Source organism: Arachis hypogaea, chromosome 11 (genome assembly GCF_003086295.3).
Source record: "Arachis hypogaea cultivar Tifrunner chromosome 11, arahy.Tifrunner.gnm2.J5K5, whole genome shotgun sequence".
Taxonomy (NCBI): Eukaryota; Viridiplantae; Streptophyta; class Magnoliopsida; order Fabales; family Fabaceae; genus Arachis; species Arachis hypogaea.
The window spans coordinates 10,122,407-10,148,189 of NC_092046.1; the positions used below are offsets into that span (position 1 = coordinate 10,122,407).

Consider the following 25,783-nt stretch of genomic DNA (forward strand, 5'->3'; position numbering starts at 1 on the left):
TAAATATACATCTAAAAATCAAATTAGTTAGAATTCAAAATTTCGAATTTAAGATTCTAAAATAAATCTTAAATCATCTTAAATCACTAGTAAAATCTTCACTTCGTAAAGATCCAGAGCTGCAGCGCCTCCTCCTCCTCATCTGTGGCCGCTTTCATCTTCTCCCGCGTTGCGCACTCTTCTGCGACGATCTCTTCCTTCGGCGACGCGCTCCTCCCCGCGATGCGCACTTCCCCTGCGCACACCCCCGCACCTCCTCCATCGATGGGCTCCTCCCCGTCCCTGGTCTCCTCCCTCGCGCCATGCACAACCGCCCCCTTCTCCCGCGCCTCCCCTTATCTCCTCCCCACGTCGCACTCCTTCTGTCTCTGGTAGTTCTGTTTGCAAAATTCTAAAAAAAATTGGTTGAGTTCATTCATGAAGATATGTTATCCCTTTTTTTTTCCGCTTAATAAAAAGTTCTATTTTTTTAAATTTATGTATAATATTGGAAGTGTCTGTATTTTTTTTTTTAAATGTATTTGTGATTATAATTTTTTCTTTTTGCACTCATATGTTTGATTTGGGAGTTGTAATGTTAACCTAATTTGGATGTGTTTATGTTGTTCATTATGTTCTTATGTACATATATAAGTTTTTTTATATGAGTTTTGGATGTGTATTTGAGTTTAATTTTTTCTGTGTTTAATATGTAATTTAGAACTACAATGACAATAATTTAGATGTGTTAATACATAATTTTGAATGTGTTTATGTTGTTTATTTAATTTTAGATGTGTTTTTGACATGAGTTTTGAATGTTTTGAATAAAAAAAATAATTGAAGTGAGTTTAATTGATTTTGAAAACTTCACTGATTTTTTAAAAGTTAGTACACGAAAAGTTGTTACGAGTTTTATGATTTGGTTTGAAAAAAATTAATGTATTGCAAGTGGTTACAAATTGTACGGTGATAAGTATTCAAAATAAAAGTAGTTCCTTAAAAATAGGAAATATGATTAATTAAAAAATTAAAATAATAAAATATTAAATTTAAAGGCTGAATAAAGGCTGAATTTTGTTGTACAAGTAGCATTTTCCATTTAAAAGGAACAGAATCGTGAATATAATATTGAATAGAAAAATGCTACTTGTACAACAAAATTCAGCCTTTAAATTTAATATTTTATTATTTTAATTTTTTAATTAATCATATTTCCTATTTTTAAGGAACTATTTTTATTTTGAATACTTATCACCGTAAAATTTGTAACCACTTGCAATACATTAATTTTTTGCAAACCAAATCATAAAACTCGTAATAACTTTTCGTATACTAACTTTTAAAAAATCAGTGAAGTTTCAAAATCAGTTAAACTCACTTTAATTATTTTTTTTATTCAAAACATTCAAAACTCATGTCAAAAACACATTTAAAATTAAATAAACAATATAAACACATTCAAAATTATGTATTAACACATCTAAATTATTGTCATTGTAGTTCTAAATTACATATTGAATACAGAAAAAATTAAACTCAAATACACATCCAAAATTATAAGAATGCATTCTAAATATTTTATCAACACATCCAAAACTCATATAAAAAAAATTTATATATGTACATAAGAACATAATTAACAACATAAACACATCCAAAATTAAGTATTGACACATCCAAATTAGGTTAACATTACAACTCTCAAATCAAACATATGAGTGCAAAAAAAAATTATAATCACAAATACATTTAAAAAAAGGAAAAAAAAAATACAGACACTTCCAATATTATACATAAATTTAAAAAAATAGAACTTTTTATTAAGCGAAAAAAAAGGGATAACATATCTTCATGAATGAACTCAACCAAATTTTTTTAGAATTTTGCAAGCAGAACTACCAGAGACAGAAGGAGTGCGACGTGGGGGAGGAGATAGGGGGAGGCGCGGGAGAAGGGGGCGGTTGTGCATGGCGCGAGGGAGGAGACCAGGGACGGGGAGGAGCCCATCGATGGAGGAGGCGCGGGGGTGTGCGCAGGAAAAGTGCGCGTCGCGGGGAGGAGCGCGTCGTCGAATGAGAAAATCGTCGCAAAAGAGTGCACAGCGCGGGAGAAGATGAAAGCAGCCACAGATGAAGAGGAGGAGGCGCTGCAGCTCTGGATCTTTACGGAGTGAAGATTTTACTAGTGATTTAAGATGGTTTAAGATTTATTTTAGAATTTTAAATTCGAAATTTTGAATTCTAACTAATTTGATTTTTGGATGTATATTTAAATGGTAATATATTAATAATTAAATATATTAAATCTGAAACAAAAATTTAAAATTAAAATTAAAATTTTAAATTTCAGTTTTATTTAATTTGTATTTTAAATGTGTATTTAATTTTAAAAGACACTAAATCTATTTATAATTTTTAGATAAATTTGTTTTAATTTTTTTTAAATTTTTATAATAAAGAGCTGAATATTATACAACTTTTAAAAAATATCTAGTTGAATTGCTTTTAAATTTGTCTCTACTAATATGGTTAATAAAAAAATGACCAGAAAATACTGCAAAAGTTCAGGTTTCTACAATGCTGGAATGCTTTCACGCCAAACACACTGACGATATAGCATTCTCAGGAATAGGAATACTTATATTGTAATTTTTATTGTTGATATAAATTTGTTAATGTTGGTGGTGCCGTAAGTGAAAATTTTCTATAAATATGTGTGAAGAAGGGAAGCTGGACACTGATGCTTGTCTTCAACTACCACTCATGGCAACTACTAAACCCTCACACCTTCCGGAACCTTCTCAAAGCATGCATATCGGAAAGAAACCTTTTAGCAGGGAAAGCCCTTCACGCACTCTTCTTCAAATCCCACAACAACAACAATGATAACATTACCACCTACCTCTCTAACCATTTCACCATTCTCTATTCCAAATGCGGCACTCTACGCAATGCCAGAACTGCATTTGACCTCACTGAACACCCCAATGTGTTCTCCTACAATGCCATCATCAATGCCTATGCCAAACACTCCCTTCCCCACATTGCCCGCCAGCTGTTCGACCAAATTCCTCAACCGGACCTTGTTTCCTACAACACCCTCATTAGTGCGTATGCTGAGCGCGGCGACTGTGAGGAGGCACTGGGCTTGCTCCGGGTGGTCAGAGAGAAGTGCATTGCCATCGACGGGTTCACCCTCTCCGGCGTCATAGATGCTTGCTGCGGCCGTGGCGTGGGGTTGATCAGGCAGCTACATTGCTTCGTGGTGATGGGTGGGTTTCATTCTTATGCTTCTGTTAACAATGCCATCCTCACGAGTTATAGCAAGGAGGGATTCTTGGGTGAGGCGAAACGGGTGTTTCATGAGATGGGGGTTGGTGGGAGGGATGAGGTTTCTTGGAACTCGATGATAGTGGCTTGCGGGCAACACCGTGAGGGATCGGATGCGCTGGCACTGTTCTGTGAGATGGTTATGATGGGATTGGAGGTTGACATGTTCACTATGGCTAGTGTGTTGACTGCCTTTACTTCCCTCAAGGATTTGGCAGGGGGGATGCAGTTTCATGCTAAGATGATTAAGAGTGGATTCCACAGGAATACTCATGTAGGGAGTGGTTTGATTGACTTGTACTCTAAGTGTGCAGGGGGCATGTTAGAGTGCAGGAAGGTGTTTGAAGAGATTATTGCACCAGATTTGGTTCTATGGAACACAATGATTTCTGGATATTCCCAGAATGAGGACTTGTCTGAGGATGCCCTCTGTTGTTTTCGCAAGATGCAGCGTCTTGGCTTTTGTCCAGATGATTGTAGTTTCGTGTGTGTGGTTAGTGCTTGCTCTAATTTACCTCCCTCAGTAGGAAATCAAGTTCACGCGTTGACAATCAAATCCGACATCCTTTATAATCGTGTTTCGGTGAATAATGCTCTTGTTGCAATGTATTCTAAATGTGGGAATCTTCAGGATGCGAGAAAGATTTTTGATACTATGCCAGAACACAACACGGTATCACTGAATTCGATGATAGCAGGTTACGCACAACATGGCCTTGAGGCTGAGTCACTATGGCTTTTTGAACTGATGCTGCAAAAGGATATTGCCCCAAATAACATAACCTTCATATCTGTTCTTTCTGCATGCGCACACACGGGGAAAGTTGAGGAAGGTCAGAAATATTTCAATATGATGAAGGAGAAGTTTGGGTTTGAACCAGAGGCAGAACATTATTCATGCATGATAGATCTTTTGGGTCGTGCGGGCAAACTCAAGGAAGCCGAGAGGATTATTGAGACGATGCCATTTAATCCTGGCTCTATTGAATGGGCTGCTTTACTTGGAGCATGTAAGAAACATGGAAATGTGGATCTTGCAGTGAAAGCAGCCAGTGAGTTTGTCCGGATTGAACCTTATAGTGCTGTTCCATACGTGGTACTTTCTAATATGTATGCCAGTGCTGGCAGATGGGAAGAGGCTGCGACACTTAAGAAGATGATGCGTGAAAGAGGAGTGAAGAAGACACCTGGTTGTAGCTGGATTGAGATAGATAAGAAAGTGCATGTCTTCGTGGCCGAAGATACTTCACATCCAATGATAAAAAAGATTCATGAGTATATGGGAGAGATGTTAAAGAAGTTGAAACAAGCAGGTTATGTTCCTGATATAAGATGGGCATTGATGAAAGATGAAGAAGCAGTGACGGCAGAAGAGAAGGAAAGAAAGTTATTGTATCATAGTGAGAAACTGGCTGTTGCATTCGGCTTGATCTGTACTGAAGAAGGGGTGCCAATACTGGTTGTGAAGAACCTAAGAATTTGTGGTGATTGCCACAACGCCATAAAAATTATTTCAGCCATTTCTGGTAGGGAAATCACTGTTAGAGATACTCACAGGTTTCATTGCTTTAAAGAAGGACAATGTTCATGCAGAGATTATTGGTGATAATATAATCAAAGGTGCTACACTGCTACTTTACCGGGAATTTGAGTTGTTCTACCATGACTTATAGATCTACTAAGCAGCCAAGCTAAACTGAATGTTTGCAGAGCTTACTTGCAGAATCCTACTAAAGAGTTAGTTTGAACCAAGTTCTCTTGTCAATTTAGAGCTATCTCAATTTTGAACTCTTGTTTTATTAAGCCATTTTTTGTCTTAAATATTTCACCCCCTTCGTTTTCAGATACTGTGTGCACACCTTAGATATAGAGTCTTCAAACACAAATTCTGCCAGAAGAATATAAGATTAAAAAGAAAAAAGAAAAACATTGCCTTGGTTTAACAAAGCACAACTCTGAAATCTTATTAGTAATATCAAAGCATATTATGGTTTTTTCTTTGATAACTTGCACTAAGCATTCATCATAAAGCTTGGTCACTGAATTTGATGATTGCAGGTTGTACACAAGATGGTCTTGAAGCTGAACTGCGACAGCTTCTCAAACTGACGCTGCAAAATGATATTTTCTCTAAAAACATAACCTTCATATATGTTCATACACATGTGTTGGTTGGTGCAACCAAAGCATCCAATGAATTCCTACAGCAGGAACCTTATAAGGCTGCTCCCTATGGGATCCTTTAGAATATGCATGCTAATGCTGGTGAATTAGGAAGAGGCCTACAACACTTAAAGAAATACTGCAAAATAATTATCATTGACACACCCTAGTGATGGACTTCAAAGAATGGAAGAAAAATGATTATCATCCCTGAGAGTCCAAATAATCATAGCCTGCTTTCTGATTAAAATCTTGAGCCTCAAGTCTCGTCTTGTGGCACTCACCGCTGCCATCCAGATTAAATTTCACCTTGAACACCCACTTGCAACCGATAGTATGTTTACCATGAGTCAGTGAAGTAATAGTCCAAGTCCTGTTCTTCTCAAGGGTGAGTAACTCCACACTGATTGCATTTCTCCAACACTCATGCACAACATCTTGTTGATACGTCCTTGGCTTCGAGGTTGTGATTATTGCCAGGGAAAAGGCTCTACGGGTGGGAGACAGCTTCCCATAATCCACAAGGTGATGCAAACCGCATCTCTCTCAACATGATTGGTAGCTGGAACTCCCTGTCCGAAGCAGCATGCAATGATTAGGTGAGTACGAAGATATGAAGAATCATAAAGAAAAGGGATCAAAGTCATCAAAATTAGAACCAATAGTCGGTGTAAAAGATGGCAAAGTACCCTTTGCATGTAGCAATTAATTTATAAGACAAACAATGCTCATAAAATTCAACATTTCTAGACAAATATAATTCCCTTGTATTGAGATCAAATAATGTATAACCCCTTTGTACTTTATCAGAGATGATAAATGTGCCTTAACTTGAGTCTATGCAATTGTGTGGCTTTGATTTTTCTCACAATTTTAGCATTTACCTATCCGTATGCAGCTTGAGCTACAGTATGCAGCTGAAACCAATAAGCTGCACCCACCTCATGAGTATGTCCCATGGGTAGTTGTGGATGGAGAACCACTCCATGAGGTTAGTTTATAATTTTACAAATTCGTTCTTCACTATTCGAAAAAAAGAGTTGACAAATTAGTCCTTCTATTCAAAATATATACATGTCACATTATACATTTCAGAACCATTTCAGAACCAGTTTTATGGTTCATGAAACCAAATCAAAACTGGATTGAAGAGAGAAATCGGTTCTAAACCGATTTGAAAAAACAAAAACCAAATTTAAACCGGTTTTAGAATTTAAATTCGGTTTTATTTACAAACCGATTTTAAATTCAGTTTTATGTATAAAACCGGTTTTAAATTTGGTTTTTTTTTAATCCAAATCTAAAATCTGGTTTTTTTAAATCCAAATTCAAAATTCGTTTTTTTTTTTTATAAAATTCAGTTTTAAAACCAGATTTTTTAACCAAAAATTCAGTTTTAAAACCAATTTTTGAAAATCCAGTTTTAAAACCAGTTTCTTCAACCAAAAATCCAATTTTAAAACTAGTTTTTAAAAATCCAATTTTCAAACCAAATATTTTAACAAAAAATTCACTTTTAAAACCAGTTTTTAGAAATTCAATTTTCAAACCATAATTTTTTTAAAAGTAAAATTAATACTAAAGTCATTTTAAAGTATATAGGTTCATTACAACTAGAATTTGGTTCTTTATAAATCTAATGACAATAGCTAATATATATAACATTTAATCTTATTAATGGACAAGCATGCTACTATAACCATGAAAACAATGTCACTCATTTTCAACTTCACATACACGATTATTTTTTAAATTCTTTTTAGTGATACAGGTACCAAAAACAATAATCTCCTCTTAAATAATACCAAATATCATTAGTTGTGCATGCAATTGGTCAAGGCAAAAAAAAATTGTTAATAAATAATATCAGAAAAAGTTCATAGAATGAAGGCAAAGGAGATAATCATGCAACCAGAAAATAGACATTTAACATCATATTAAACACAACAAAATTAGAAGACAAGAAAAAAGAACTAAGTCGAAAAAGAGATGCCAAAACAGCAAAAATAGTTCAAACTCGGTCAAATATATGTCGAATTGATCAAATAAGAATAAACACATACAATACAATTAATATTTTGAGAAAATCAGCATTTTGACCACCCAAAGTTTCGGTTTTGAACAAAATTGCCCCCCAAAAGAAAAAAAAAACCGTTTAAATTTGGATTAGGAATTTTTTTTTCACCAATTCAGTCTTAGATTAGGATTTTTTCAATTTGGATTTTAATTTGGATATGGATTTGGATATGAATTTAAACCGTGTAAATGATTTGGATTAAAAATCCAAACTATAAAAGAGATCCAATTTGGTTTGGATTTTTTTAAATGGTTTGGTTTGGATTTGGTTTAAAATCCAATATTTGAATTTTTTTGCCCAGCCCTAATAATGTGTCTAGTAAGGGTATGGTGAGGGATAAATCTGTCCGGTTAGTGATAGATTCCTTATTGTCCCTTATGCTTAAACAATCTCATTATAGACATAATACATGATATAGTTCAATGGATAGCCTAGAAAGAAAAATATTTTTCTTAGCTCTTTTATCAAACTTCTTTCTATCATGAGCCAATGTCAATGCATATGCCAAACAACCGAACACTAATATCTGCATCTTTACCAAATAGTAAAGCAAAGGGTGTCTGATTTTTCAAAATAGGACTGGGCAACCTATCTATTATATGAACAGCTTGTCCAACTGCAAAGCTTCATAAGGTTTTTGGTAAACAAGATTGAAACATTAGAGCTCTTGTAACATTAAAAATGTGTTGATATTTTCTCTTAACAATTCCATTTTATCATAGGGTGTCAACACAAGATGTTTAGTGCAATATGCCTTGTGAATTATAATATGAAGTAATCTCAAACTCAAGCTCATTATTGGATCCAGTAACTTTAATTTGAGTTTGAAATTGGGCTTTTACATATGCAACAAAATTTTGAACCAAATTATTTGCCTCTGATTTCAGTTTCATAAAATAAACCCAAACAAATATGGTTTTATTATCTATTATTGTTAAAAAATATTTAAAACTTTGTAATGAGATCACCATATGGTATGCACCAAATTGAAACTGTTCAAACTCTTAGATTCACTGAGTGGAAAAAGAAGTTGATAGAGAGGCGCCTACTACTAACAGGTTTGGACTATGTTACAAAAGGAGAGGCAAGTAGAGGTCAAGTAGAAGTGTTTTAAGAGTTGTTAGGATATCCAGCTGGCTGATAGGTTGTTATAAATAGCTAGGTTATAGTTAGTTGAGAGAATATAGTTTTTCTGTTGTGAATTCTGTTAGAAGTTGGAGAGAATCTCTCTCTCTCTGAGCTAGTAGTTCCAGCTGTGTAAAACCTTTTAGGGTGAGCTAATTGGCCCTCCCGGTGTATCAATAAAGCTTGATCATTCTGCTATTGCTAGTCCTATCAACTGGTATCAGGAGCTTGAGGATCCCGACGCTGAATGGTGCAATCGAGATCGAGGAAAATGGAGACACGATTTGACACAATTGAATCGTGCATGGAGGAGATGTTCCGATCGATGTAGGAGACGCTACAGCGCTTCGATTCCCGAATAGATGCGTTCGAAAATCGCGCGCCTAATCGGAATGAGCGTGGTTCACTGGGATCGCACCTGGCCGCAGGCTCATCGGCCGGAAGCCGCGGCGCGCCGGAGCAATGGCGAAAGCTGGAACTTCCGATCTTCCGCGGAGACGACGCGGTGGTTTGGGTTGAACGTATGGAGCAATTCTTCTTGCTGTGCACAGTGCCAGAGGAGGAATGGCTCACAGTCGCCACCTTTGCAATGGAAGGAAGGGCATTCACGTGGTTCAGGTGGTGGGAGGCGACGGCGCCGGTGCTGCAGTGGCGGTTTTTCAGTGCGGCGCTGCTACGACATTTTCAACCGGAACGGCTACAGAGCCCTTATCAAGCGCTGCTGAAGATGAAACAGACGAACTCAGTGCGGGACTACGTTGACCAGTTCGTGCTTCACGCGCGGTCCTTCTGCGGAATTGTGCCAGAATTTCTGATGGATCTCTTCTTGAACGGGCTGAAACCAGAAGTGGGGGAAGAATGTAAACTTTTCCCATACCAGTCAGTAGACGAGTTAATAGAACTGGCTCAGAAGGTCGAAAACCGCAACGCTGCCTTGCGAGGGGTATCGGGACGCGGTAAATCACTGGCTCCCAACTTCGCCGTTGCCAATTCAACCGCCACCAAATGGTGCACCCCACTACAGCGTCTAACTCTGCAGCAAGCAACAGCGTGGAGTCAACGACGGATCCCTTGCGACGGCGCGGATTAAGACATCTCAGCAACGAGGAATATAGAGCTAAGCGGGCCAAGGGGGAATGCTTCCTCTGTGACGAACCATACACTGCAGATCACAACTGCAAGAATAAAGAGTTCAAGCTTTTCATCATGGAGCCAGACTTTGAAGCGGATTGGTTACAGCATGAGGCAGTCCCAGAAACAGGGGAACAGGGACAATTGGAGCTCAAATTCATGAGCTTGAGTGGACATCACAAGTCAATCAAAGCCTGGGCAGAGATAAATGACCGCCGTGTATGCGTTCTCATAGATTGTGGAGCTTCGGACAACTTCGCGACACCAGAGATTATCACCGAGTTGGGCCTGAGAATTGACAACACCCCTAAGTTCCAGGTCAGGGTAGCGGACAGTACCAATAAAGGGGGACAGGGAAGGTGTTTGGGTGTCACGCTCCAATTCAAGGAAGTGGCAATCAAGGAAGACTTCTTCATCTTCCCAACTGACGAAGCGGAATTTGTCCTGGGACTGGCGTGGCTAGATAAGTTGGGAGACGTTCTCACAAACTTCAAAAAACCACGCCTTCGATTTCGGAATGGGGACAGCATGGTTATATTGCAGGGGGACCCGGAGCTGTGCTATGGAGGTATGCACCTTCAATCTGCAGTTTTGTCCATTCAGGAAGGGGGAGAAGGATTTATGGTCCAACTATGGCCCATGGCCTTGCAAGCGGCTACAGTATCGCAGGTGCCGCAGGTAATCAAATCGGTGTTAGCTTCCCATTCTAAGGTGTTTCAGACACTACCAGGGCTGCCACCACATCGTTGCCATGATCATGCCATTCCACTTATAGAAGGAGCTTCAGTTCCGAATATAAGACCTTATCGTTACCCGCACCATCAGAAAGCAGAACTAATGGTACGAGAAATGCTGGCCTCAGGGATAATTCGGCCAAGCTCCAGCCCTTACGCGAGTCCAATATTGTTGGTGAAGAAAAAGGATGTTAGCTGGAGATTTTGTGTCGATTATAGGGCGTTAAATGGTATTTTGGTGCCGGATAAATTTTCTATTCCCGTCATTGATGAGCTACTCGATGAATTAGCGGGACCTGCAGTTTTCTCTAAGCTGGATTTAAAATCGGGGTACCACCAAATTCGGATGAGGGACCAAGACATCCACAAGACCGCCTTCCGCACTCATGAGGGCCATTATGAGTTTCTAGTCATGCCCTTCGGCTTGACCAACGCCCTTAGCTCCTTCCAAGCCTTGATGAATGACATTCTTAAGCCTCTATTGTGAAAATTTGTCCTAGTCTTTTTCAATGATATCCTCATCTACAGTCAGGATATGGCTAGCCATGCCCTTCATCTCCAACAAGTTTTCCAGATTTTAGTGGAGAACCAGCTGGTGTTAAATGAGAAGAAATGCACATTCGCAGTGAGCTCGGTGGAGTACTTGGGCCACATTATCTCAGCACAAGGGGTCTTGGCGGATCCTAACAAAACCACAGCAATGCTAGAGTGGCCGGTGCCTACGGACCAACGAGCTTTACGGGGATTCTTGGGCCTTACCGGCTACTATAGGCGGTTTGTGCAAGGATATGGGGTAATCGCCAAGCTGTTAACGGAGTTGACAAAGCGAAATGCGTTTGAATGGAATGACAAGGCACAAGAGACTTTCAAGAGATTGAAGAGGCTGATGGCAGACCTACCGACTCTAGCAGTTCCGGATTTCAATCAAGACTTCGTTTGGAAACAGATGCATCGAGTGAGGGGTTGGGTGCGGTGCTGTCCCAGCAAGGCAGACCAATAGCATTCCTAAGCCAAGCACTATCTCCAAGGGCCCGACAAAAATCTGCATATGAAAGGGAGTTGATGGCCATTGTCTTCGCTGTCCAAAAGTGGCGGCATTACTTGTTGGGTCGCCATTTTATTGTTCTCACAGATCAGCGAAGTCTGAAGTTCCTCATGGACCAGCAACTCATGGACCCAACTTACTTGAAGTGGACCACTAAATTGTTAGGCTTGGATTTTGAGATCCAATACCGGCCAGGCCTTGAGAATAAGGCAGCAGATGCGTTGCCACGGCAAATGATGGCAAGGGCGATTTCAGTAGTACATATGAACCTCTGGGAAACGGTGGAAGAGGAGGTGGCTCACGACCAAGAGCTACAAAATATTGTGGTCACCCTGCAGCAAGGGCTGGATGATTATCCGGGGTATTCCCTACACAAGGGTCGGCTGTTTTATCAAGGGAGAGTAGTATTGCGTGCAAATTCTTCTCATATCCCACTTTTGCTGGCTGAGTCCCATGATAGCGGGGCGGGTGGACATTCAGGCTTCTTTCGAACCTATAAGCGGCTGGCAGCAGCGGTTCATTGGCGCGGCGTGAGGCAACAGATCAGGGATTACGTTGCGGGTTGCCACACTTGCCAGCAAAACAAGCATGCAGCGATGAAACCGGCAGGGCTGTTGCAGCCACTACCAGTTCCGTAGCGAGTTTGGGAGCACGTTACGATGAATTTTGTGGCGGCATTGCCAAAATCCAAAGGCATGGACACTATCCTAGTAGTGGTCGATCGGTTAACTAAATATGCTCACTTTATCCCCTTAGCCCATCCATTTTCAGCCAAGGAGGTGGCACTAGCCTTTATTAAAGAGGTAGTTAAACTACACGGTTCCCCAAGTCAATCATATTGGATAGGGATAGGGTGTTCATGAGTAAGTTTTGGTCTGAACTGTTCCAAGCAGCAGGGACAAAATTGAAGTACAGCACGACATTTCATCCACAAACCGATGGCCAAACCGAGGTGGTGAATCGCTGTTTGGAGACTTATTTGCGGTGCTTTGTGGGGGGCTACCCGAAGAAATGGTTGGAGTGGCTACCATGGGCGGAGTTTTGGTTTAATACCTCCTACAATGCCTCAGCCCAAACAACTCCATTTCAAGCACTTTATAGGGTGCCGGCACCTATTCTTTTTCGGGGAGAGACGTTTCCATCACATGTTGAGGAGGTAGCAGCATTGACCGCAACCAGGGATGCGGTGTTGGCAGAGTTAAAGATGCACTTGGTGTAGGCTCAGCAGCGGATGAAACAAGCAGCGGATAGGCATCGAAGGGATGTCGAGTTCAACCCATCCTCAAGGGTGCAGACTTCACCCGGTCTTCCATGTTAGCAAGTTGAAAAAGGCTGTCCCGCCGCCGCAGCAGGTAGAGACGCTTCCACCAGGGCTAGTTGAGGATGGTGAGCTGGTGATGCAGCCATCCCAGATTGTGGCATCACGAACCGCAGAGGATGGGGCCTTGGAGTATTTGGTGCGCTGGGTGGGCCTATCTCCTTGTGAGGACAGCTGGGAGCGAACGGCGACATTGCGGGCCACCTTTCCGGAGCTCCACCTTGAGGACAAGGTGGTTGTCCGAGGAGGGAGTATTGATAGAGAGGCGCCTACTACTAACAGGTTTGGACTATGTTACAAAAGGAGAGGTAAGTAGAGGTCAAGTAGAAGTGTTTTAGGAGTTGTTAGGATATCCAGCTAGCTAATAGGTTGTTATAAATAGCTAGGTTATAGTTAGTTGAGAGAATATAGTTTTTCTGTTAGAAGTTGGAGAGAATCTCTTTCTCTCTGAGCTGGTAGTTCCAGCTGTGTAGAACTTTCTAGGGTGAGCTAATTGGCCCTCCCGGTGTATCAATAAAGCTTGATCATTCTGCTATTGCTAGTCCTATCAGAAGTCTTTTTTGTTTGGCAGTAAGAATCCTCTGTAGGTGAGGTAGGAGTCCATGCTTGTGGTAACAAGTATCCACAAGATGTTTAGCTTTGTAGCAATAAGAACAAGTTTTGGAGGTGTGTTTTCATCCTTTGTCAACTCGACCTCCTCGTATTCTTCGTCCTCTGCCTCTGGGGACACTATTGACACTGCTGGCAAAATTATGCACTGAGTTTGCCAAAGCTGTAAAGTTTCTTGCCTCTAGGTCTAGTCCATTAAGTTGTCTTTCTTGTTGAGTGCGTAAAGAAAAATTTCATTGATGATTGGGACAGATTTCATCAATATTATTTGGGATCTAACATTTCCAAACTGTATATTCAATCCTCTCAAAAATTTTATTGCATATATTTTATTCTAGTCTCTCATATTTTCTAATCTTCAGTCACATCCTTGCACCTTGGAACCTTTTTTTTTATATTTGGTGTCTACCTTGGACCTGGTTTAAAACTATCAATATCTCTAACTTCCCATATTGCCTTCAATTTTGTGAAGTAATCGATAATGCTTAGATTTTTCTTGCTTTATACAATTCCTCTTCCAATTCTGCAATTCCAAGGATCGCCATGATAGTACCTGTGCCTTAAATCAGGCCATAAATCCATATCAATTTCATTCTAAGAAACACTTTGTTCAATTTTACTCAGTTGACAGATTCAGCTAAGACACCACATATGAGTTACATTTATCTCAAGCTATGTATTCGGGATCATTTTTATCCGGTTTTAGAATTGTTCCATCAATGAATCCTAATTTGTTCTTTGATTTTAATGCTAACTTCATGGACTTTGACCAAGAATTATAATTTTAAGTATTCAAGACAATCGACGCAACAGAAACTCCAGGATTCTCACCTGGATGTAGATAGTAGACACTCGACGGATCTACACGTATATTCATATTGGATCTTGTTGCATTCAACTGTAGATTTGAAAGCCAATTTAGTAAGCGAGCTAAGTTCTGAAGCTCATCAGCTGAGAACTCTTGATTTTGATTTGGATTTCAATTCATTTCTAATTCTAGATCGGAAGCTTTTTCCATTGTTGCTGATTCACAACACCGCAAGCGTCAAGGTCTGTCACTCCTCTCGAATTCTATCAATCTACCACGCTCATCGCACCATGATGAAACTGTGGTCTAGATCGAGTTTTGGAAAGAAAAGAGGGAGAGAAACTCCGAGTGAATGGAAGAAGAGCACATTCTCATCAATCGGGCTAGTTACCAATTAGGATATCAGCCAACTACTGTCATCTACAGTTAATTATTACTTTAAAACTCATTTCACTCTCCTTCTCACACTAAAAAAAGAACAACTGAAGTTCTCATCCTTCCCTTTTTTTCTCTCACGGCTTCTTCCCCAACAGCAACACTCCTCCGCGTGGCTGCCTTTGCTACCACACTACAATCGGTTCTCTACCGTCGCTGTTTGCTGCCTCGTCGAAAGTCTATGCTGTCCACCATGACTCATCTGCGTCATCTGTCATATCATGCCAGAAGAACATCGCTGCAGTGGCCTACTTCAAAGTGTTGCTGTTAGCAATTGTCGTCTTCTTGGTTTTTTTTTTTTAATCAGTTGGGGGGTGCCAAAAGGCCCAAAAGAAACAAAACTAAAGAATAATCTTAGGAAACACTACTCTTCTACTATCAGCCAGAATATGAGGAAGAAGCACAAAGGGCACTTCATCGAAGCAAGTGAGCCCTGTTTGATGGTCTTGGCCATGCTTTGGAAGAGAATCTGCACTAAAATAGCTTCTCTATAGATATGCTTGATTGTGATTGTCTGAATCTTCACTAGCAGCTCTTGAATAGAAAGAATTAGGGAGGTATTTGTGTGAACTGTGAAGTTCAATCGAGTTCTTCTGGATTAGGGAGAGCGCTACCCTTTTTTTTTTGTCAGTGTTTTGGATAACCTCCAATCCTAGGTATCCCAATGGATTGGACAACTCTCAATCCTAGATACATAACACACCCACACACTCCACACATTTACCAAATTTTCTCTTCAATTGCAATTTCTAGGATTTGAACCCTAGACATTTGAAGTGGGAAGGGGGAGATATGCCATGTGAGCTAAGGTTTATTGGCGGGAGAGCGCTACCCTTGAATCAGATTCCACATTCAGCTTTTTTTTTTTTGGTCAAGCGGATTGGACAGCCCCCAATCCTAGGCATTACACCCATGTTTCACACACTCACACAACACACTCACACACACTACCATGAGTACTATGGGTTCTTAAACAACAACCAGCCTCAGTTGGAATTTGAACCTGGTGCACCTCCTAGCAAGGCAAACATAATTGCCACTCGACCAAGCCTTGCGGTGCGATTCCACATTCAGCTTGTTGATTCCCAACTTCACAGCCATTTTAATTCCAATATATATGGCCCAAAGCTTAGCCATCGTTATGGTACAGGTTCCAATATTCATACTGAAGCCCACAAGCATTCTACCCCTGAAGTTCCTTAACAACCCGCCACATGCTCCTCTGCTTCCTAGTTGAAGAACTGATCCATCCACATTAAGTTTGATCCATCCTTCTTCCGGTGGTTCCCAACCTACTTGTTCCTTCTTGTGTAAGCTTAGAAGCTTCTTACTTTTCGCTGTTAGATTAAGAACCAGATCATAATTCTCTGTTAGAGCTTTGATCATTTGTAAAGCTTGATTGCTCTGTGTGTTCTCTCTAAAAATAAGTTCATTCCTGCACTTCCATGTTGTATTGCAGGTTGGTATGAAGGTAATGGACTATAGGTTTCCATTTTGATTTGGCGAGACTTTTTTCCAAGTTTGTCTTTATATTTGTGGATGTTTTTTTTTTTTATGTTTTGGATTTTTTTTAGGTTTTGGATGTTTTATTTTAAAATAATTTTGGATTTTCTTTTTAATGTTTCTAAATATTTTTTAATTATTTTTTTATGTTCTTTTTCAATAATTTTAAACGTTAAAAAAAACGTTTCTTTTGTTAGGATTTAGATATTTGTTTTTGTTAAATTTTGAAACTTTTTAATGATTTTAGATTATTTTTATTAGATTTTGAATTTTTTATTATAAAATTAACTAGTTTATTAAAAAGTTGGCTAAAGAAGTATCAGTTACCTAGATTTTTTTCTATTCTCATATATGATAGAAAAACAGAAATGAACAAATCAATTAGAATTCTAAATATGGCTTCCTATTTATATCTACAACTAACTAGCTCAGCTAGGCTTAATTTAAGTAATAAATTATATATTTATTATATCTAATATTATTCAATTATTTTAACAATAATTAAAAATAAGAATAAGATAATTAATAATTAATAAATATAAAATAAAATAATTTTAAATTGATTTAGACTAATTTTCTATTACCTCCTTATCATTTTGAATATACATAACCTTATTCTGCTTCTTGTGTTATTTTATAAAAAGAAGTAAATGAATTGTTAATATGCTTGCTAGAGATGCTTCTTATTAAAAGTGCAGATTGCGATCCAAATCAGGTCATTGCATCATTAGTCTCTCTAAATTGAATTACGAAATAATATTCATATTTTATAAAATGAAAAAAATTCCTTTTTTTTATATATATATTTCTTTTCATATGCTAGTCTCATTGCCCGTCTTTGCCTCTTTATCATTAGTGTCGTTGCCACCACTCCACCATAACCACTGGCAGCAACAAGAAGAAAGTGTGGAGGAAGTGGTAGCGGCATTGCGAATTAAGATGACATGAATATTTTTTTTATATAAAATTAATTTTATTATATTCAACCTTGTATAATAAATTAAAAATTAGACAAGAAAGTAACATTATTATATAGTTATGGGATACCACACAATAATATAAAAATTACAAACATAATACTATCAAGCCTTGCACTGTTGTACCTAATTCTTTTTAGTTTATCTTAAATGGAACTTCATATGAAGGTGTTTGTAGTTGTCCTAAAATGAAAATGCAACCCAAATATTAGTATGTGTCATATTGCTCAATCGAAAAGAATTTTATTTATTTTTTACTAACAATTACAAACTTTGAAATTAAATCTTCACATAAAGAAATGACTTTAGACATTTTTGTATAAGTTTTCACTCATCTAATAATATATAGGCCAATTAGGACCTTATTTCGGAACAAAATAAAATTATTAAAAAATAACAAAATCGCATATATGGAGGGATATCTAATTAAGTGTATCATATGGCCACGCTGCGGAGAACAACAGTTTCAATAGTGAGACCAGGACCAAAGCCAAAAAGTACGCCCCAATCAAGTCCTTCACCGGTAGTTTTAAGTCCTTCTTCAAGGGACTTCTTCCTCATTAAATCCATGATGAAGAACACACACGCACTTGACATGTTACCGTAATTGCTAAGCACGTCTCTAGTGGCATTCATCTTCTCTGGTTTCAAGTTCACTTTCTGTTCAACCTGATCCAAAATTGCACGTCCACCAGGGTGTGCAATCCAAAATATTGAGTTATAATCAGATATACCCAATGGATCAAAAGCTTTACTGAGCGCATCATTGATGTTTTGTGAAATAATATCAGGAACACTCTTATTAAGATAGAATGTAAGCCCAACTTCACGAAGGAGACCACCGATGGCTCCATGGCTGTTAGGGACAAGTTTTTGATCAGTCGAAACAATTTCAAAGATAGGCTTTTCAACCTCTGGCACAGGATCAGAACCAATGATAATCGCAGCAGCTCCATCAGCAAACAAGGCTTGCCCTACAAGACTATCCATGTCTGTCTCACTAGGACCACGGAAAGTGACTGCGGTATTCTCAGAACAAACGATAAGCACACGAGCATCCTTGTTGTTTTCAGCCAAGTCCTTAGCCAAACGAAGGACAGTGCCACCGGCGAAGCAGCCTTGGTGGTACATCATGTACCTCTTGACGGATGGGTCGAGTCCTAAGAGTACGATGAGTTCGTAATCAACGCCAGGCAATGCAACACCGCTGGTGGTGCAGAAGATCAAATGTGTGATCTTAGACATTGGCTGACCCCATTCCTTGATGGCCTTGGTTGCAGCCTCTTTTCCAACCCTTGGTACCTCCCTGATCATCATGTCTTCCCTTGCATCCAACGACGGTGCTTTGTATGCGCACATGTTAGGATTCTCTTTCAGTATCTCTTCTGTTAAGTACATATGTCTGTTCTTGATTTGTGTTCTCTCACCTGAAATAATAATGTATAATTCACATCCATCATTACTTTTGATGTGGTTTAGAAAATGATATATATAGCAATAATATTAGTCTTGAGTTATTTTTATAGTGACTTGAATTTTTAATAAGTACCATTTTAATATATAGTTTATCAAAATTTGTAGTTATAAAAGTATTATTAAGTAGTTATTTTTATTAATATTAAATAGTGAATATGATATGTTGTATAATATGTTAATTTTGTGTTTTAATTAATATAAAAGTAAAACAATAAATATTTTCTTGATAAATATTAAATAAAACGAAACTAAAACACTTAATAAAAATACGTACAAATGCGCTGAAACTTCTTCTTGAGATCAGTCATGTGTTCACTGTTAGTTACTCTAAAATAATAATCAGCATATGTGCTCTGATCAATACAATTTGGTGGATTTGCTGTGCCTATCGCCAATACAGTTGCAGGGCCTTCTGCCCTTTGAACTTTGCGGATCTCACTCACAGACACCATCTTTTCCTAGCTGTGTTTTTTGGTATAGCAACGCTTAGCTATGTTCTTTGGGATAGCAAAGCTTATTAGCTATGTTCTTTGGTATTTTGGTGAAGACTTAGGCAGGGGGAGGGGGGATATTTATACCCATGAGAGTAGGGGCATATGTGGAATTAAATGGACAAATTGGAACATATGTAGGAAACGTACTCAACTCAGTATAGTAAACTACTCGTAATAATGTTCCTGGATTCAAGCGATCAGCTGATGTATTCTGACTTCTTGGTTGTTTTATTGTTTTACTTTGACTTTGATTGTGCATAACTGCATATATATTCGTGTAGTTTTAGTATTAATTCATGATATTATTATTATGGATGGCGGCTCAGATATTCTGACTTCTTAGTGATTTATGTATCTATGTTTTGTGCTTGCCCAGAATATAGAATTTGTTATTTTTTTGTTCATCGTAGAATATAGTATTTGTTAATTTAATGTGTGTTTTATTTTTATTTGTTTGCGAAAATTTTCCTTTCTTTTAATTTGATCGTTCTAATGCATCGAATCATACTATAGCAACTTTTAGCACGCAGAATTGTTATTAGGAGAAGATAAGATTTTATATGTGACGGCTATTTCAAATTTTGAATAGGATCAATTTTATAGTATGTGTCTAATTTTTGTATAATTTTTTATAATAAATTTTCAATATTTAAAAATTATTTATTTTTTAATTTTTAAATTAAATATTAATTTTTAAATTTCTTTTTGATAAATTAAATACTATTTTTTAAACACTATAATAATTACCTTTAATAGAGGTAGCTGGGCATCACGTGCTTCATTAGTACCATTTGTCCATGTCATGTTGAAATCTCTTCGAAGCAAAAATGTTCATGTGTTATTTATTAATTAACTAGTGGTACTTATTGTATATTTATGATCTTATCATTTTTATATAAATTTCATTATTCAAAGTGAACATGTAGTTTGACTGGGGGTGTGAGGAGGTTGGTGGATAACAATGGAGTCTACCACCATAATGGTCTTAATTAATTAGTCATGCTTGACCAAATTAAATAATAACATAATTAACTATTTTGTTTTATATTTATTATTAGATAGATATTTTATAATAAAGTATAAATTAAGGGGGGGGGGGGAAGCAGTACAAGAAGAGTAAAGAATCAGACTTGGTGAAAATAGAGAATTTTGAAAAAAAGAGGGATTTTAGAAATATAAGTTAAATTAAATCTAACAGAGTGTTAGTTTGTAAAAAAAAATTGAAAAGTGAGTTTATAAAAATTAATGTAATTAATTTATTAAATTTAAAGACTAATTAAAAATTGATAACTTATCGTCTAACTAACATTTTTCTAATAAAACAATGCTTTTAAAACAATAATATTGCAATAATACATTTGTTTAAGATATTCTGGTAGTTGTGTCCATATCAGCATGCATGCAATAATACATCCCCTCAAGTGTGTATGTAAGAGGCATAGGTCGTAAGTCTTCATTGGCAACGATATAAATATTATGTTGCTCTTTTCTTAATATATAATAATATAATATACCCACCTGTTAAGAATTATTACAGATAAACAATAGTTTGGATTCTTAATTGATGTCTGGGTTAAAGATCAATTACAAAAAATTAACGGTGATTGGATTAAATTGTAATGCTGCCACGGTTGAAGAGGCGTGCGAAACTCTAGGATGTAAGGAGATAAAATTACCGATTAAATATTTGCAGACACCATTGAGAACAAATCTAAAACGTGTAGTAACTTGCCATCGAATGATTAAAAAATTAGAGGAGAGACTAAAAAGATGGAAAGACAAATTTTTACTCAAAAGCTGAAAAACGCTAAAAAAAGATTGAGCAAGTGTGGCCTTATTCCACAGGCATTGGTGAACTGCGTATTGTGCTGAGTTAAAGGAAAAAACAGTTCATCGTGTATTTTTTGCATGCGACTTGGTCTAGAAAATTTGGGGGGCAATATAAGATCTGTTTAGATAGATCTATAAGTAACTTTTTTTTATTTTTAACTTATAAAAAAATATAATATTAATATTTAGTACAATTTTTAAAATTAAATTATAACTTTTTAAAGAATTATTTAAGTACTTATAAAAAAATTAAAAAAAAATTTCTCTTATAATACAATTTTTTTATTATTTTTTTTTAAATAAATATTTTTAAGATTAAAAAACTAAATACAAAATAATTTACTTATCAACTACTTTTAATATAATTATTTATTATTTATCATTTGCTTAGCTACCGGACTACCGGAGATGTGGCCTTTTTTTTAACAAACACGTAAATATAATGTGGCTGGCTGGGTCACTTTAACTGCTATATGTTGATCACAATTCTTTTTCAAAGTATGTCCATCTGATTGCTTTAATATTAAATTTATGCAAGGCCAAAATGGTACCTACGTGAAAGGTCTACAGAAAACACTGGGATCACACACAAACTGCAGCCACCACTTGACCGCACTACCATCACCCTTGGACAGCGACAATCAACTCTACTGTTCCCTTGCCACTGAACCATTGGCCCCTTGTGCACAATCGTCCCATTCAAAAAAATCTTGACAAATACTCAACAACATTGTCTATATTAAAAGCATTACAAAAATTTGAAGTATAAAGACTTTCCGCATGCTTTTATTTCCAAGATAACTGATACAAATACCCATTAAGAATTCGAAAGCACAAAAAAGTTAGCATGGAATCATAGATAATAAGTGTGTGAATGTACATATTTGAATTGCAAAGATCAGAGTTATCAACCTAGCAAAAGAAGAGCACTTATGTCCGATACCTATACCAGTTACACCATGGCCAACATCAAGTTCATCACTCTGTCGATAAGCCTCAAGATCCATCTAAATATTTAATATAAATTCATGAAGAAAATGCCCAACCAAAAGTGTAAGATACGTATATATCTTTGTTAAAATTTCATGCCATCCAACACAAAACCATCTTAAAAAATAAGGCTTAACACCACAGCTTCAATTCTCCTCGTTCAATCCCAAAAGACCATACTCTTAAATCAAAGTTTTGTCATATCTTTCTAATCAAGGTCTTCATTTAAGATTAACCTTCTCAAACTCCCAAAATTTAGCAATACTACCAGTAATCACCACATGAGCAAATCCCACATTTGAAGTGATGGAAGCGATTTGAATCCCTCATAATAATGTCCCTCTCAGTAATTCTGGATATGAACTTAGCAGCATTATGGCAATCACCGCAGACACGCAAGTTCTTGAATATCCTAATGGGACTTCTTGGTGAGGTGCTGATAATACCAAACGCCATTGCCAATCTCTCGCTATGACTCATCAAAATCTGCTCTTTTTCGTCATCCTCAACATCTTGCAGGACAAAACTGTAGTCCGGAACATAACCAAGGTTCTTCATTTTGGCAGTCAAAACCCTTAATTCCTCGTATATCTCAGTGCATTTAGGATGGCTTTGGTTCCCAGTGTAGAAGACTTCAACTATATTGCCCACTACAACAGAGCTCCATCCTGGAGTCTTCCTCAGACCACGATCTCTGGCCAATGATCTTACTTTAGTCACTCCTTCCCATTTGCCAATGTTTGCATACATATTTGATAACAAAACATAATAGCCAACATTTTCAGAATCAACTTCCAACAAACGACTTGAAGCAAAGGTACCCAAATCTACATTTCCATGTATTCTACAAGCACTAAGAAGAGCCCCCCAGATCGACGCATCAGGCTGTATGGGCATGCTGCTCACTAAATTATACGCCTTCTCCAAATACCCAGCACGTCCAAGCAAATCAACCATGCAACCATAATGTCTCAAATTTGGCTTGATTCCATGCTCTTTCTGCATCAAATCAAAGCAGCGTTCGCCCTCATTCACTAAGCCAGAATGACTACATGCCGACAACAAAGATACGAATGTGATATGATCTGGCTCTACCCCTTCAGCTAGCATATCCTTGAAAAGTTGGAGTGCTACTTCTCCATCTCCGTGAATCCCAAGAGACGATATTATAGCATTCCAAGGAACTGAAGTTTCCCGTGGAATTTCATTGAATAATGATATTCCATCAACTAACCTCCCACATTTTCCGTACATGTCAATTAGGCTAGTAGCCACAAAGATATCCTTGTAGAGACAGTTCTTAATTAACCTTCCATGAATTTTCATTCCTTGTTGCAAAGCTCCAACATGTGAATATGCTGGGAGAATGCTCACCCATGTCCCTTGGTTGGGGATTATCTTTGTACACTCTTCCATCATGTTGAAAGCATCAACTGCCTCACTTGCAAGACCATTCTGTGTGTAACCTGTGATCAAAGTGTTCCATGAAATTATATCTTTAACAGGTAGTTGTTCAAAAACCGTTCGAGCACAATTCATAGCACCCAATTTCGCATACATATTCACAAGTGCATTTCCAATCACAACATCCTTTTCAAGCCATTCATGCCTAATAATGAATCCATGAATTGAACTGCTTATCCTTCGATCACTTAACTGACCAAATATTGAAGCCAAACTTACAATTGTCAACAAGTCAGGCTGAATTCCTACAAACTGCATCTCTTTAAACAACCTGAGTGCAGTAGCTGCATCATTATTCTGCTCGTATGCAGCAATTATGGAATTCCAAGATACCAGATCCCTAATTTTCATGTGATCGAAAACCTTCTGGGCATCCCCAAGCCTCCCAAACTTAGAATACACATTTATCAAAGCATTTGATACAAACACGTCCATGTCCAAACCATGCTTTATCACATACAAATGAATCAACATCCCATTAAAAATATCACCCGACTGCGCACAAACAGGAAGTACGCTCGACACAGTAACGGGATCCATATTCAGCCCCTCACTTCTCATCCTATTCAAGACATCCAATGCCTCAGCAGCATTCCCATTCTGACAAAACGCGGAAATCATTGCATTCCAAGTACCCACATCTCGATCAGGCATTTCATCAAACACCTCATATGCAATATCCAAAGCACCAAACCGCGAATACAAATTGATCAATGAGGCAGCCACAAATACATCCCGTTCAAAACCCAACTTCACAACGTAGCAATGTATCTTCTTGCCATCAATTAGACTCACACAGGCTTTCAACACAGGCGGAAAGGTATAAAAATCAGGCCTCAAACCAGATTCTAACAAGAATTCATTGAAACAGCTCAATGCCTCATGGCGCCGGCAGCTGCGGACATAAGCAGCCACCATTGAGTTCCAGGCAAAGAGGTTCTTTCTCTGAAGGTGGTTGAAAGTGGAGCGAGAGAATGTGATGTCCCCAAGAGATGCATACAAATTAACCAGCTTTGTTGACAAAACAACATCTTGAGCTTTTCCCAACACAACGAGAAGAGTGTGAAGCCGCTTAGCGATGTTGATGTCCCTGCAAACTCGGATTAGAACGTCGAAATCGAAATCGAAACCGGAAGTGGAAGTGCCAAGTTTGTTGTTCTTGTGGAAGTGTAGGGGAGTTGCAGGGGCATGATGAACCCATCTCCGCAATGGCAGAACCTTGGAAACGAGGTTGAGTTTGCAAATGGGGACAAATTTGAGAACTGAAAGCATATAGAGGAGTGAAGAGTGGCATGAGATGAGGGAGTACTTAATGGAGAATTATCAAAGGAGAGTTAGAGACTATTAAAATTGAGATTAGGAAGATTATTAGGTAAAGCACAATTTTGACAAATTTTAAGTGTTATTAGTATGAGATGAGGCGAAGATACCTTTTTGGTGGTAAAAGGGGGCGGGGCGGAGGGCACGTTGATGCAGCAATTGGTATAGAATTAAGTAAAGAAAAATGTTTAGGGTGCCCGCGTCAAAAAATCTAGTTAATAATTGAAAAAAGAATTATTTAAAAGGAATACTTAAGATCGGAGATTATTTTTGACATTGGGTAAAATTAAAAATTAATATAAAATATATATTAAAATATAAAATATATATTAAAAATAAATTTAATATTATATATATTTATATATAAATATATATATATAATAATTAATTTTAATGACTAATTATAATATATAAATAATATTTTTATAATTTTAAATATAGTATCATTTTTTATTTAAAGTACACAAATTAGACTTTTTAATTTTTGGAATACGGAAATTGAATTCTATAAAAAATTGTAAATTTAAATTAAACTGTCCAATTTTAAATTTATTTTTCACTAATAACAAATCAAATAATAAAATTTATTTAATATCAATCTTAAAATAAAATTATTATATATGAATGAGAAATATTCAGTGAGTTTGGAAAACTCTAAATTAAATTAGTAATGACTAAACATTATTAATATGATTAATTACAAAATTATTAATTTAATTTTGATTCATATGTATTAATTATATAATTTTGCGATGCAAATTTTGCTATTGGGCCGAAAAGAAAAGAAAATTTGTTGCAAGTCCAAATATGAATTTTACCTTCAGCCTTGGTTAAATTGTTTGGCTGAATCAACATTTTGTTAATGGGCCAGATTCTATTAACATTATTATTAGCCCAATTTAATTTTTTGTTGGAAACCCAAGACTTGGTCTGAAACCAATTTTTGAGAGAAAGCAAATGTTTTGCTTCATGC

The 25,783-nt window shown here is 37.2% G+C and overlaps 4 protein-coding genes across 5 annotated transcripts; 2 read left to right on the plus strand and 2 right to left on the minus strand.

Annotated features, from left to right (window-relative positions):
• Positions 1–2,532: 2,532 nt before the first annotated feature.
• LOC112720206 (pentatricopeptide repeat-containing protein At3g49710-like) lies at positions 2,533–6,345 on the plus strand. 2 transcript variants are annotated; one of them, XR_003162086.3, is made up of 2 exons: positions 2,533–5,048; positions 5,370–6,345. XR_003162086.3 is itself a non-coding variant. In XM_025771061.3 (2 exons), the coding sequence occupies exon 1, from the start codon at positions 2,722–2,724 to the stop codon at positions 4,915–4,917; it is 2,196 nt and encodes a 731-aa protein (XP_025626846.1). In that variant the 5' UTR covers positions 2,540–2,721; the 3' UTR covers positions 4,918–4,931; positions 5,370–6,345. The 2 variants fall into 2 exon arrangements, 1 of the variants encoding a protein (XP_025626846.1); XM_025771061.3 differs by having other exon boundaries at positions 2,540–4,931.
• A 4,731-nt stretch (positions 6,346–11,076) lies between these two features.
• On the plus strand, positions 11,077–11,541 carry LOC112720958 (uncharacterized mitochondrial protein AtMg00860-like). The gene has a single exon (XM_025772050.1). The coding sequence runs from the start codon at positions 11,077–11,079 to the stop codon at positions 11,539–11,541; it is 465 nt and encodes a 154-aa protein (XP_025627835.1).
• Positions 11,542–17,457: 5,916 nt separating this feature from the next.
• On the minus strand, positions 17,458–19,274 carry LOC112720208 (putative stilbene synthase 2). The gene is made up of 2 exons (NM_001376215.1): positions 18,987–19,274; positions 17,458–18,663 (listed from the first exon to the last, which is right to left on the minus strand). The coding sequence occupies exons 1-2, from the start codon at positions 19,162–19,164 to the stop codon at positions 17,672–17,674; spliced, it is 1,170 nt and encodes a 389-aa protein (NP_001363144.1). The 5' UTR covers positions 19,165–19,274; the 3' UTR covers positions 17,458–17,671.
• A 2,519-nt stretch (positions 19,275–21,793) lies between these two features.
• LOC112720209 (pentatricopeptide repeat-containing protein At4g33990-like) lies at positions 21,794–24,901 on the minus strand. The gene has a single exon (XM_025771063.3). It carries the CDS (start codon positions 24,760–24,762, stop codon positions 22,291–22,293), a length of 2,472 nt encoding a protein of 823 aa, XP_025626848.1. The 5' UTR covers positions 24,763–24,901; the 3' UTR covers positions 21,794–22,290.
• Positions 24,902–25,783: the final 882 nt, after the last annotated feature.

Coding starts and splice junctions, on each gene's coding strand:
- LOC112720206 (XM_025771061.3), top strand. CDS start 2,722: ATGCTTGTCTTCAACTACCACTCATGGCAACTACTAAACCCTCACACC.
- LOC112720958 (XM_025772050.1), top strand. CDS start 11,077: ATGGCTAGCCATGCCCTTCATCTCCAACAAGTTTTCCAGATTTTAGTG.
- LOC112720208 (NM_001376215.1), bottom strand. CDS start 19,164: ATGGTGTCTGTGAGTGAGATCCGCAAAGTTCAAAGGGCAGAAGGCCCT. Junction 18,664..18,986: donor GAAGAAGTTTCAGCGCATTT/GTACGTATTTTT, acceptor TTATTATTTCAG/GTGAGAGAACACAAATCAAG.
- LOC112720209 (XM_025771063.3), bottom strand. CDS start 24,762: ATGCTTTCAGTTCTCAAATTTGTCCCCATTTGCAAACTCAACCTCGTT.